The 13,083-nt window shown below is 41.4% G+C and overlaps 1 protein-coding gene across 5 annotated transcripts in view; it reads left to right on the top strand.

Annotated features, from left to right (window-relative positions):
* LOC5579075 (ETS-like protein pointed) overlaps positions 1-13,083 on the top strand; it is a 412,535-nt gene that overhangs the window by 246,856 nt on the left and 152,596 nt on the right. For 4 of the 5 annotated variants that reach the window (XM_021838388.1, XM_021838387.1, XM_021838391.1 and 1 more), the window contains exon 2: positions 9,274-9,981. The exons of the other annotated variant lie outside the window; for it this stretch is intronic. In XM_021838388.1, the coding sequence (XP_021694080.1) occupies positions 9,573-9,981 (409 nt within the window). In that variant the 5' untranslated portion in view covers positions 9,274-9,572. The remainder of the gene's footprint in view (positions 1-9,273; positions 9,982-13,083) is intronic. 5 annotated transcript variants of the gene reach the window in all.

Here is a 13,083-nt window from a genome sequence, read left to right as displayed (position 1 = left end):
CGTATCGTTTTGCAGCAGCCTTAAATTTCATTAGATTCATTTCCGATTTCAACGCCGCGGGTAAAGCGTTATATCGCAGGAATCCATTGTACGTGAAGGATTTCTTCCCAACTTCCGTATTACGACGAGTAACGAATAAGTTATTTCGATTCCTCGTTCCATGCGGGTGATGAGCTCGCTGAAGAGTGAAGTTGTGGTGGATCCGTGGGTTGTAGAGGATGTTTTTCATCATAACCACGGTTTGCAGCTCTTTTAATGCTAATATAGGACTGATTGAAAGAGCTGCATTTGTGTACAGATTTATTGTTGAATATAGTCGGGGTTTGCCGTATACAATTTTGAGGCATCGATTTTGTGTACTCTGCAGTGGTTTCAGAATAGTTTTTGATGCAGCAGCCCATATAGAAACAAGGTATTGAAGTTTAGAATGAACAAACGCTTGATACATAGTAATGACTTGTTTCAATGGAAGAAACTTGGAAACTCTCCAGAAGAGACCACAATACGAACTGATATCGCTTCGCAGTTTATCGACGTGGGAGCTCCAGCTCAAGGTAGAGTCGAAGATCAACCCAAGGTATTTAAACACCTCGACTTTCTCAACAACAGTAGATCCGACTACTAGTTCTGCATGGCGGTCAATTTTTTTCCGCCGCGAGTGGAATATCATATAGTTCGTCTTTCCGAGGTTTAACGACAGTAGATTTTCCGCAAAGAACATTTGCAGCTTCAGGATATCTTCCTTCATCAGATTTATGAGGCAGGCAGGATCGGTTGCGGTATATGTAACAGACGTATCGTCCGCGAAAAGTCTCGGTTTCCCGTGCAATGGTAGCTTTGCCAAATCATTTATATAAAGCAGAAACAGTAAGGGTCCTAAATTACTCCCCTGAGGAACTCCAACTGTAATTTCTCTCTTAGAGCTAGTTGCGCCATTGACTGATACGTATTGTGATCTTGCGGTTAGATAGCTCCTGAACAATGCGTTAGCAGTACCACGAATTCCATAGTACTCTAATTTTCTCAATAGTACGTCATGGTCAATGGTATCGAAGGCTTTTTTCAAATCCAGGAACAAGACTCCGGCAATACAACGATTATCCATTGCCCGATAGATATCGTCAACAAGCTCACTCGCAGCCGTCCAGGTACTTGAACCAGCTCTAAAACCGAATTGGTGATCGTAGATTACCTTTTGTTCGTCCAAAAAACTGGAAACTCTGTCGGCTAAGAGTTGCTCGAGAAGTTTACTTAAAACCGATAGGATCGATATCGGTCGATAGTTATTTACTTCCGATTTATTGCCTGATTTGTGAATTGGAACAACACGTGCAATCTTCAGATTTTCGGGGAAAATTCCTGAGGAAATAGATTCGTTGAACGTGTCTGCTACTAAAGAAGCAAATATGACGTGGTGCGTCTTTATGAAGGAGGCTGGGATCCCGTCATGGCCGGGACTTTTATTGATATTTAATTTGTTAATCTTGACGATTACTTCTTGTATTGAGGCGGGCCGAAGAAAAATAGACTGCCTGACTGTTTGTAATGTTCCAAACTTGTTGATATCGCGGTTACTGGAAATAGAGGAGGCAAGCTGGGGTCCGATCGCACTGAAGAATTCGTTGAACTTGTCTGCAACCGTAGATCCGTGACTCGTCAAATCGCCGTCAACAGTCAGTTTTATGCAGTCATTAATTCCTTGTTTACGGCCCAACACTTGATCGAGGTTTCGCCATACGCTTTTTTGGTTCGAGTTCTCGAATAATCTAGTGTAATAGAAGCTTTTAGAACGATGCTTCTCCAGTTGAACTTTACGTGAGATATGTGCGAGCAGTTCCCTTAATCGTACATCATCTGGTCTTCTCCGGCTTCTCCTTAGGATATTGTTTTTTATTCGCATCAACTTCCAGAGATCAAAGCTCATCCATGGACATTGACCTTTAACCCGAGCATTGATTGATATGACCTTAGAAAAACGTTGCTTATACGTACGGTATGATTCCACAGCATAATTCATTTTTTCACGAGCTGAATCACCAACAGGATGTTGCATGGCCATTAAGAACGCCTCATTGAGTCTTGTGTGATTCACAATGGTTTTCTGAAGCTGAATAAGTTGTATTGGATGGTCGAGTCGGAATGTAGAAAGAATAGCACAATGATCGCTGATTTCCCACGGCATTGTTTCGTTGACTACACAGCCCATTGTATTTTCCGAGCAAACTACGTGATCCAAAATGTTAGCGCTAGCAGGTCTCGTTGGAATTGTATTTGTTACTGCGAAGTTATAACAATTCAGTAAGTCCAAGTATTCGCGTACGACTCTGGATTCGGTTTGATTGACTGGAATGTTTACGTCCCCTACAATAACGCAAGAACTATCATTCTTTATACACGAGCAAATTCCTTCCAGCTTTTCGTAGAACAGAGATTGTTGAAAACAGGGTGGTCTGTATACAGCATGCACATCAAACGCAGAACTCCGCAGCTTTAGACAAACATGAATATGATGGAAACCGCATTCATTGATGTTGGTCAATACTTCGGCGTTGATCCCGTTCCGAACATATACGGCCAATCCACCGCCGGCCATGTCATCACGGCAGGAAAACGTTGCGCTGTACCCCTTTAGCCTAAACAGTTGTATCCGATCCGCCTTCAACCAAGTTTCTCCAATTACCAACACATCAATAGGCCCCGTGTACAAATCAATAAATTCCTTCAAAGAATCGAGCTTGTTGGGATTGTTCATCCCCCTTATATTAAATTGCAATATTCGCAAGGAACAATAATTATTCATTCGACCATAGTTTTTATTTAAAAATTCAACGTTATCAACATATAAATTCTCCATTTCATTAATTATAAATCAGGATACAAATAATAGAAATTCACTTTTAACGAGTGCGTTTATTTAATTGCTGAATCTGCGGCGACGTCCGAGGTGAAGCCAATGGCGAAAAATCCATTGAGTGCACTCCGCCAATTGAAGAATCGAGCGGGCGTTTTGAAGATGTGCTTGTAAGCAGTTTTAGATCTTGCTTGGTTCCAATTTGCTCTACTTTGCCCCCATCCTGACGTCTAATGAGCACCTTGCCATTTCTTCCAGGCCAAACGTACTTGAAGCCCAGCGACAGTTGAACCTCTTTGGTGTAACGCAGTAGCTCACGTCCGAAAGCAGTCATTTCATCCCGAACCGATACTCGATTAGTCGACCCTTTGAACGCTTCTGAAACAATCGATGCTTCCAGTACTCCGTGTTTCCGTTTATGGTCGAAAAAATCCTGCTTCAGCTTTTCTTCACGAAATGTTACCAGTATGGGAGCACCTTCTTTGTTCGCGGAATTTCCCGAGAGCCTCCTAGCTGCTGTAACTGCCGTGTCCTCGAGTGAGAATCCAATAGCACGGCATACTTGGAAGATAAGTCCTCTGGTATTCTCACATTCCATTGAAGGGAGACCTAATACGACAGCATTCTTGGCCAACAGTTGTCGATTAGCTTTGTCTAGTTCCAGCTCTAAAGAGTCTACCTTGGAAGAGAGATCATGGTGCTTTCTTTGCCATTCGCCGACTTCGTTGCGTATTTTGACGTTCTCTGTCTTAATCGTGTCCATATCCAACTTGAATTGACGAAAGTCAGACTGAAGGGTGTCGAATTGATTCGATAAAAACTGCTGGGATTCTTCAATTTTTCCGCTGGTCTTTACCAAGGCTGCTAGCTGTAACCGAGATTGCTCCACAACGTATCGCAACTGAGATGCCTCCTTCTTCGACTCACTCATTCCTTGATTCAGCGTATGTAACTCAGCAACAACAGCATCAAAACTTACAGTTTTCTGATTGGTATGCGAGTTCATCTCCGAGCATTCAACAGAGCATAAGTAAGGATTTTTCTTCACTTTGGTAATCACATTCCCAAATAGCTTTTTGCATCGAAAATGCGCAAACCTTCCACAGTATGCACAACTTATGAGACGAGCCAGGGCTCCACTTTCTCACAAACATAACAAACAGGTTCATTCTCCAACTCTGACATCGTATTACTGTAGTTATAAACAACGTAGAGGTAATATTCTCAATCAAGACCACAAGTCAGCTCAGGTAGGACCAATCGAACGACCGTTAGCACCAGTCATTTAGAGACTTATAACACCACTACACGAATGATTTGGATGTGGGTTAAAAGATGTCGATAGCCTTCTTCGATTGTGAACTCATAAAATGCGTATAAATAATGTTATACTTATGCTTCCGGTGCGATCAAGTCACGGACCCCAGCGAAATTTATTGCCCTCCAAAGTAACACTGGTATTAACTTTTTAGATGTAATTTTACAACCAATAAACAGATAATTAGAACGGAGCTTAACCACCTAGTTTTGGCTGATACAGTGTTGCCAATTTAGCTTCTACAATGTCTTAAGTAATCTTTGAAGGAAATTTTGGAGAAATTCCTTAAAGTATTCCTGAAATAATCCTTAGAGAAACACTAGGTTCAATCTTGGAGGTAGAGTGGAGTAACTTTGGGAAAGACCTGTAGAGCAATTTCCGCGAGACGATATTGAGTCTAATGGAACATCGGCTCATGAAGATCCCCGGCGACTTTGGAAATCGAATGTCCCAAGAAGGCTGGTGTGTTCAGCAAAATAGTTCCTAGGGAAGGTTGTATTTTACGATTTTCGAAAAGGTTTTAGAGGCTCCCACATAGCTCCTAAGAGGCTTTCATATGGGTTCAAGTTCTTCAGAGATTCCAAGAGTTTCCAGGAGTTTTGGTTATTTACTAGTGAATACAGATAAGGATAAACTTGTTGAGGTCGTAGACATTCCAAAACTTCAATCTACGATGCTATTTATGAAAAGAGTGATTTTTTCTAAGGATTTCAGCAATATTTAGGGGGTTTGATAGTTTCCTGAGAATTTGTTCGAGACTTTCGGAGTTAAGTACTAGAGATTCGCTGAATTTATAATTTAGAAAAACCAGAAAATTATCAAAAAATATTGGATTCACATGGAATCCCTTGAAAACCCACAAGAACCATAGAAAATTACTTGGGTACCTCTGGATCGCTTCGAGAAACCCTTGGAAACTGTCAGAGAAGTTTTGAACACCCCAAAAAGTTCATGGGGAATCACTTACAAACCTCGAAACACCCCTAAAAACCTCCTGAAAATGTTTTGGAAACTCCTAAGAACGTAATGAAGCTCTTTGAGAGTTTCTAAAAGTCAAAGGAAATCACTTGAGAGGCCACAACTACCTCGTGAGACTGCTTTTAAATGTAACTAATCCAAATAGATTTCGAGCAGAAATGCAAAAGACTTGAAACCTAAATGAATTTGAAGAAAAAAAAATCGAGTTCAAACCTGAATGAGTAGAAACTCGAACGATTTTCGAGTGAAATCCCGAATACACTAGATTAATCCAATACGATTTCCAGTAGAAACTTTAATAAATTTGAAGTAGAAATCCAACAGCGTATGAAATTGAAATAGGAAAGGATTTTGAGCAGAAATCCAGAGGGATTGGGAGCAGAAATCGAGAGGGATTGCGAGCAGAAATCCAGAAGGATTGTGAGTGAAAATCTAGATGCATTTCTAGTAGAAACGTAAGGAGATTGCGAGAGGAAATGTAGAGGAATTTCCAGTAGGAATGCAGAGGGATTTCGAGTAGAAATCTAGAGGGATTCCGAGTAGACATCCAGAGAGATTTCGAGTAGAAATCCGTAGGAATTTGAGTACAAATCCAGAGGGGATTCGATCAGCAATCCAAAGGGGTTTTGAGCAGAAATCCAAAGGGATTTCAAGTAGAAATGCAAAAATATTTCTATTAGGAATTCAAAGGGATTTCGAGTAGAAATCCAGAGGGATTTCGAGTAGAAATCCAGAGAGATTTCGAGTAGAAATCCAGAGGGATTTCGAGTAGAAATTCAGAGGGATTTCGAGTAGAAATTCTGAGGGATTTCTAGTAGAAATACTGGAAGATTTCTAGTAGAAATCCAGAGGGATTTCGAGTAGAAATTCATAGAGATTTTGAGTAGAAATCCGGAGGGATTTCAAGCCGAAATCCAGAGAGATTTCTAGTTGAAAACCTGAGGGATTTCAAATAAATATCCAGAGGGATTTCTAGTAGAAATCCAAAGGGGTTTTTAAGTACAAATCCAGTGGGATTTCGAGTAGAAATCTAAAGGAATTTTGAGTAGAAATCTAGAGAAATTTTGAGTAGATATTGAGAGGAATTTTGAGTGGAAATCCAGACGAATTTTGAGTAGAAATCCAGAAGAATTCCGAGTAGAAATTCAGAAGGATTTCGAGTACAAATCCAGAGGGATTTTGAGTAGTAATCCTGAGGAATTACGAGCAGAAATTCAGAGATATTTCTAGTAGAAATCCAAAGGGATTTCTAGTAGAAATCTAAAAGGATTTCTAGTAGATATCCAAAGGGATTTCTAGTAGAAATCCAGTGGGAATTCTAGTAGATATCAGAGGTATTTCTAGTAGAAATCCAGTGGGATTTCGAGTAGAAGTCCAGAGGGATTTCGAGTAGAAATTCAGAGGCATTTCTAGTAGAAAATCAGAGGGATTTCGAGTAGAAATCCAGAGGGATTTCGAGTAGAAATCCAGAGGGATTTCGAGTAGAAATTCAGAGGGATTTCGAGTAGAAATCCTGAGGGATTTCTAGTAGAAATACTGGAAGATTTCTAGTAGAAATCCAGAGGGATTTCGAGTAGAAATAATTAGAGATTTTGAGTAGAAATCCGGAGGGATTTCGAGCAGAAATCCAGAGAGATTTCTAGTAGAAAACCTGAGGGATTTCAAATAAATATCCAGAGGGATTTCTAGTAGAAATCCAAAGGGGTTTTTAAGTACAAATCCAGTGGGATTTCGAGTAGAAATCTAAAGGAATTTTGAGTAGAAATCTAGAGAAATTTTGAGTAGATATTGAGAGGAATTTTGAGTGGAAATCCAAACAAATTTTGAATAGAAATCCAGAAGAATTCCGAGTAGAAATTCAGAAGGATTTTGAGTACAAATCCAGAGGGATTTTGAGTAGTAATCCTGAGGAATTACGAGCAGAAATCCAGAGAGATTTCTAGTAGAAATCTAGTAGAAATCCAGTGGGAATTCTAGTAGATATCAGAGGTATTTCTAGCAGAAAACCAGTGTGATTTCGAAAAGAAGTCCAGAGGGATTTGGAGTAGAAATTTAAAGGCATTTCTAGTAGAAAATCAGAGGGATTTCGAGTAGAAATCCAAAAGCATTTCGAGTAGAAATCCAGAGGGATTTTGAGTAGAAATCCAAAGGGATTTCAAGTAGAAATTCATGAATATTTCGATAAGAAATCCATTAGAATTTGGAGGAGATATCCAGAAGGATTTCGAGTAGAAATCTAAAAGGAGATTCGGAAAGAAATTTCAAGGGATTTCGAGTAAAAATCTTAAGAGATCACGAGTAGCAATCCAGGAGGGTTTTTGAGATAAAATCCAGAGGAATTTCGAGTAGAAATCCATAGAGGTTTCAAGAAAACAATCCAAAGAGATGTCGATGAGAAACCCGTAATGAATTCAGATGGATATCCTACCTAGAGCATTTCAATTAGAGACCTAAATGAATTTTGTACTGAAATCAGAAAGTATTTCGAGCAGAAATATGAAGAAATTTTTAGTAGAAATCCGATGGGCTCGAATATGCTGGAGTTTACAAGATATAATTTGTCATTTTGAACCATCCTTCCCTAATCAAATACCGCACATGCTACGTTCGGAAAAAAAAGTTCCCACAAGCAAAGCAGGCTGCGCCTCTTTGTGCGCCAACGTCACCTGTCATCTAGCCAGCCAGTTCAGTTGTCATAGCGACCGCCACGAACCCCGAGATTGACCACGTATGCTTGTGTGTGCGTTCTCCGCGCCAAAGCCCCATTATCATCATCTTTTGATAGTAATTAAGTTCCCTGCTCTCGTCGAAGTGGGGATGCCCCCTCAACTCCTCTCAATCATTTGTCAGAAGATAATCTTCTCGAATAGTAGACCCCCCTCCGCGTATGTGGTCCTCTGTTTGGTCGCCATTTTCGAGTCAACGCGCGTGACAGCGTCTCAGCCCATTGTTGTTGATATTCATCGGCTTCTTGGATTGGGCTCCATCCACCAGCCAAGGTCGTCGCCTCCGTTGATTTGAGGATTTTTTTTTTCTGTCCATTCGTCAACGGCGGCTACTAGATGGACACCCCTGTCACTCGATGACGCCACCACCTGTTTCAGACGGCTGACCAAATCTCATTAGACCACCAACGAAACGAACACTGTATTTCGTTTTTTTTCGGGGGGTTTTCGAGGCTTTCCTGGAACAACTGGTCGTAGGCGGCGCCAATCTTCTAGGAATTCCGCAAACAACCATGACCATCGGTATTTGCCTCGGAAACGTCACTACGCTGTGAAGAGTTTGATGAGCCTGTTCGACTACCTTCAGGGGTGCTAATGGCGCGGTGGTGTCGGCAGGGCTGCCTCGCTCCAACACTTGTCAAGCTGACATTAATCCTAATTATGAGCACTGATCCCTGGCTTATGTGCGTACAGACTACTTGGATGACTGTTGTCTTGTTTTCGGTCACACCACAAGATAGGGGAAAATGCTATTAAGGTGAAGGTGAATCGAAGCCAAACCTCAAATTTTCAAAAGCACAAATCTGAAGAACCAAACATCCGTTTAAGCTGAAAACTTAATCGATTGGTCACTAGCTGGTGGTGACCAATCGATTAAGTTTTCAGCTCAAACGGGTGTTCGGTTCTCCAGATTTGTGCCCTTGAAAATTTGAGATTTGGCTTCGATTCATCTTCACCTTAACTATCAATCTAGGGCTCGACACTTCGCCTTGTAACGATTTTCGAAAACGCGCCAGGGGTGGATCCGGTTTCACATTCGCGACGCGAGGGGAGTTTTTGACTGTCTATGGGTGTAATTCAACCGATAAACACCGATCGAAAATTACTGGGAATCGGTTTGCGCGGCGGGGATCCGGTTTCAAAAAGGCGAGAATTTACTGCCTGTTTCGGGGAAATTTATGACCTTTCGTGCTCGAGGTTCGGATTCTCCGATGGGTGGTGAGAAAATCTCTCCTCACTCCGGATACCGTCCGTCAAAAAACGGAGAGCATTTTCGGTGATTTGTCGTCACCTGTGCCTACTTTGTTTCGGGGGATTATTCACAGTTCTGACAACCTGCGCATGGATTGCTACGATCACCAGAATCCACGATATTGATGTGTCATCATCGGTTTTGACAGATCTACAACGAAGGAGGAAACCAACAGTATTAAATCAGAAACTACAAACGAATGCAACTGAGCTGTGATAGGGTGACTAGAACGGAAGACAAGAAGTATTTCAAGCATCGAAGTAATCCTCGTGAAAGTGCATATTATAACAGTGAGAAACAGTGTTGCCAATCGACAGTTGCAAGCAATCAAAAGTGCGTAAAACGTCGAAATAGGCAGAAATTAGTGATTTTCTCGGTGAAAAGTCAATAGAATAAAACCCATTCAAGCTGGCAGCACTGAATGTGCTCGGTGCGCCGGGTGACAAAATGACAAACGAGTGGATCGAGTGGAACGAGAGTGCCCGAATAGTGGGCCGGTTGCCGCTGAGGGGCAACCCCCATCACCATCCCTACCACACGCACCATCATGCGGCCGCAGCGGCGGCGGCAGCGGCAGCCGTAGGGATGGGCCACTTGGGGCACCATGGCGGCGGTATCCATGGGAACGGATCAGGGTCGGGATTGGGCAGTGTGAGTCAAGGCGGGCCTGGACAGGGGTTAGGGGGCGGTACTAATGTGATGGCGGGATTGAGCGGGGTTCACAACAATAACAACGTCAGCTTTCTGAACAACAATCAGCAGAGCTTCCTGAACAGTTATAGCTTGAACAAGTTGGCGGCGGCAGGGATGGGGCTGAAGACGCACGCGCTGATGAAGGGGCTGCAGAAGCCGAGAGGTAAGTTGGCGACGAATTGAGTTATTCTTTTTCTTATTATTGATTTATCATGAGTTCATAACCGCCGAAAATGAACAAAGTAGGCGCATCGAGTCCAACAGTGTTTTGATCCATGTAGGGTCAGTGTTCAGAACCGACAAAGTTCCTGTACAGTGTGGCCAACAAGTATTCTTGTTTAGGAACCCCATCTTCCCATCTACAGGTGTATTCGAATCTTCACATGCCTTCAGGACTTTAGAGACCTTCGAGGCTTCTGATATTTCAAACCAGAGTATCCTAAGTCTTCAGATTTTCTATCAAGATTTCAAGCGATCTTGAAGCCTCGTAAGGTCTTCAATTCTTCAGTGTTATTTAGTATATTCAGGTATGAATTTTAAGTTTCTTTGAATCTTAAAGTCTTCAAAACATACCTGCTTTAAACTCCAGAACACTCTGGAATATTGTCTTCATATATACAATACTACTCATTTTACGAACTTAAAATCCCAGATCTAGTTCGTAAAGTGAGGTTAAAGTGTATCTACGGCTTTGAAACTCTGAAAAGGTCGTCAAGTCTTCTGCGGTCGATATGTTTACCTTAATCTTAGCCTTAGCCGTCTGAAATTTTCAGCTTTTAGCAGGTTCAGGTATTTCAAGACCTTCAAACCTTCAAAGATTCTCTGGTTATCAGAATTTTAGAGGTATCTGGAATTTGAGCGAGCTTAATCTTCAGATTTTCAGAGATTTCAAGATATTAAGAGATCTCCAACCCATCTCCGATTTCCAGAGGTATTCAGTGTTTCCAGGATGGTATTTTGATGTTTCTGTAGTTGTGCAATGACAGCAGAACGGCAACGGAAAATGGAACTGCTTTGCCAGCACGAACTACAACATGATTGTCGACTTAGTGTTGGTTCACTTTCATTCGTGGGCAGCTCAGTCGTAATGGTGTGAATCACTCTGGTTGAACTGTTTCCGTTTCTGTTGCCGTATCGCTGTCATTGCGTTTGGGTCTTATGCCTTCAGGTCTTCTGAAGTTTATAGCTTTATAGCCTCATCTTCTAGATCCTTAACTGTGTGTTTCTTATACAGTCAAACTTCCATGAGTCGATATCTGAAGGAACCATCGATTCATGGAAATATCGAATCATGGAACATAAATGCTTTGGGAAGCTGTTTAAGGGGATCATCGTAGTCTTCAGGACTAAGTCTTCGGAGTCTTCAGATCTTCAAAGACGTCCAGGTTTCAAGAGATCTTCAAGCCTTCTAAAGTCTTCAAGTCTCCTAAGATCTTCGAGTTTCAGTGGTATTCAGTGTTTATAGGGTAAAATTTAAAAGTTTCTGAAGGTTTGTAAAAGTCTTCAGGTCTTATGAGACCTACAGGTCTTTTGATAGGTCTTATAATAGCTCTTCGCATCTTCTGAGGTATTGAGGACTACTGACGTCCTTTGGGCTTCAGAGGTCCCCCGGTTTTTTGAGTCTGCAAAACCGAGTCTCTGAGATGATTAGACTTTCAAGGAGTTCTTAAAAGACACGGACACCGTCTTCAGCCATTTAGCTGCACAGACTGTAACTTAACACTAGACAACGGACAAGCATGCTCCAGTGGCACAGCCGAGAAACATTCTTGACGAAAAGTTTCAACGGCTGAAGCGGGAATCGAACCCACACCCCATGACTCAAAGCGATTACTGCCTGGCGACACTAACCACTCGGCCACGAAGCCCACAAAGTTCTAAAAATTTTCCTGAAGTTAATGAGATATGAGTTATGAGATCTTTAGGTATTTAGAGCATTTCAGTGTCCTCAGGTTTGAAGGTTCAAGTCTCTTGAGATATTTAAGCCCTTGCAGATATTCATATCTTCAAAGATTCTTAGGTTACTTAGTTATTCAAGAGCGGTTCCATTCGAATTCGAATGTCGGTTTACTTTTGTATTTTTTGATTTGGCTGAAATTTGGCATATGCTTTCTTTATACCCAAAAATGCCTATTTGCATCATCGGTTCGCCATTTTTACCCTAGCGTTACTTTTGAGAAGGGCCTAAGAAAAAAAGCCTTAACAATTTTCAAAAATTTAAAACCCAGAAACTATTTGTCCGATCAGTTTGGTGTCTTCCGCAATGTTTTAGGTTATTGTTGGGACTATCTAGAAAAAAATATACACTGTAAAAAAAATGTTGTAATTTTTTATATATCGAAAATAAAGCTTAAAAATCAATTTTCTCAAAAATCGTTTATTTGATTTTTTTCATTTTTTATATGTTAAAGTAGACAAAAAATGAAGTCTTTTGCACAGTGGGTCAAGATGGAAAAATCATGGACAGATTCTACCTGAAATTTATCCAGGAATTCCTCCAGATTTTCCTCCGAGCATGCAAGAGTTTTTGTTAGGGAGTCCTTCATGATTTGGAACTCCTAGAAGAAAATTCTTGAAGGAAGTCCTAAAGGAATTCCTGGAAGAACTCCTAGAGAAACTCCTGGGGGAATCTAAAGAGGAATTTCTGGAGGAATCTTTAATGGAACTCCTGAGAAAATCTCTGGAGCAACTCGTGCAAGAATACTTTAAGCAAGGGATTCCAGGAGGTACTCCTGGAACAATTCCTAAGGAATCTCTAGCGGAACTCCTGGAGAAATCCATCCAGGAACTTTTGAAGGAATCCCTGGAGAAACTCTTAAAGAATCCTTGGAGAAACTCCTGAAGGAATCCTTGGATGAACTCCATCTAGAGAAACTCCTGGAGTAATCCCTGAAGAAACTTATGGAAGAAACCCGGAAGGAATCTCTAGTGAAGTTCCTGAAGGAATCTCTGAAGAAACTTCTGGAAGTATTCTAAGACAAATCCCTTCAAGAGCTGATGGAGGTATTTCTGTAGAACCTCCTGGAGGAACTACTAAAGAAACTCCAGAAAGAATCCCTGGAGGAACTCTTGGAAGAATTTCTGATAAATCCATAAAGAATGGAGAAATCCTAGGAACCCAGGAGGAACGAACTCCTTAGGAATCTCTAGCGGCAGGTTGAATCTCTGGAGAAACTCCTGGATGAATTCTTGGAGGAACCTCTGGAGGTATATTTGAATTAATTCCTGGTGGAATACCTGACGGAATACCAGGCGGAAATTTTGA

Source organism: Aedes aegypti, chromosome 1, assembly GCF_002204515.2.
Source record: "Aedes aegypti strain LVP_AGWG chromosome 1, AaegL5.0 Primary Assembly, whole genome shotgun sequence".
Lineage (NCBI taxonomy): Eukaryota > Metazoa > Arthropoda > Insecta > Diptera > Culicidae > Aedes > Aedes aegypti.
This window is presented reverse-complemented; position numbering and strand designations above follow the sequence as displayed.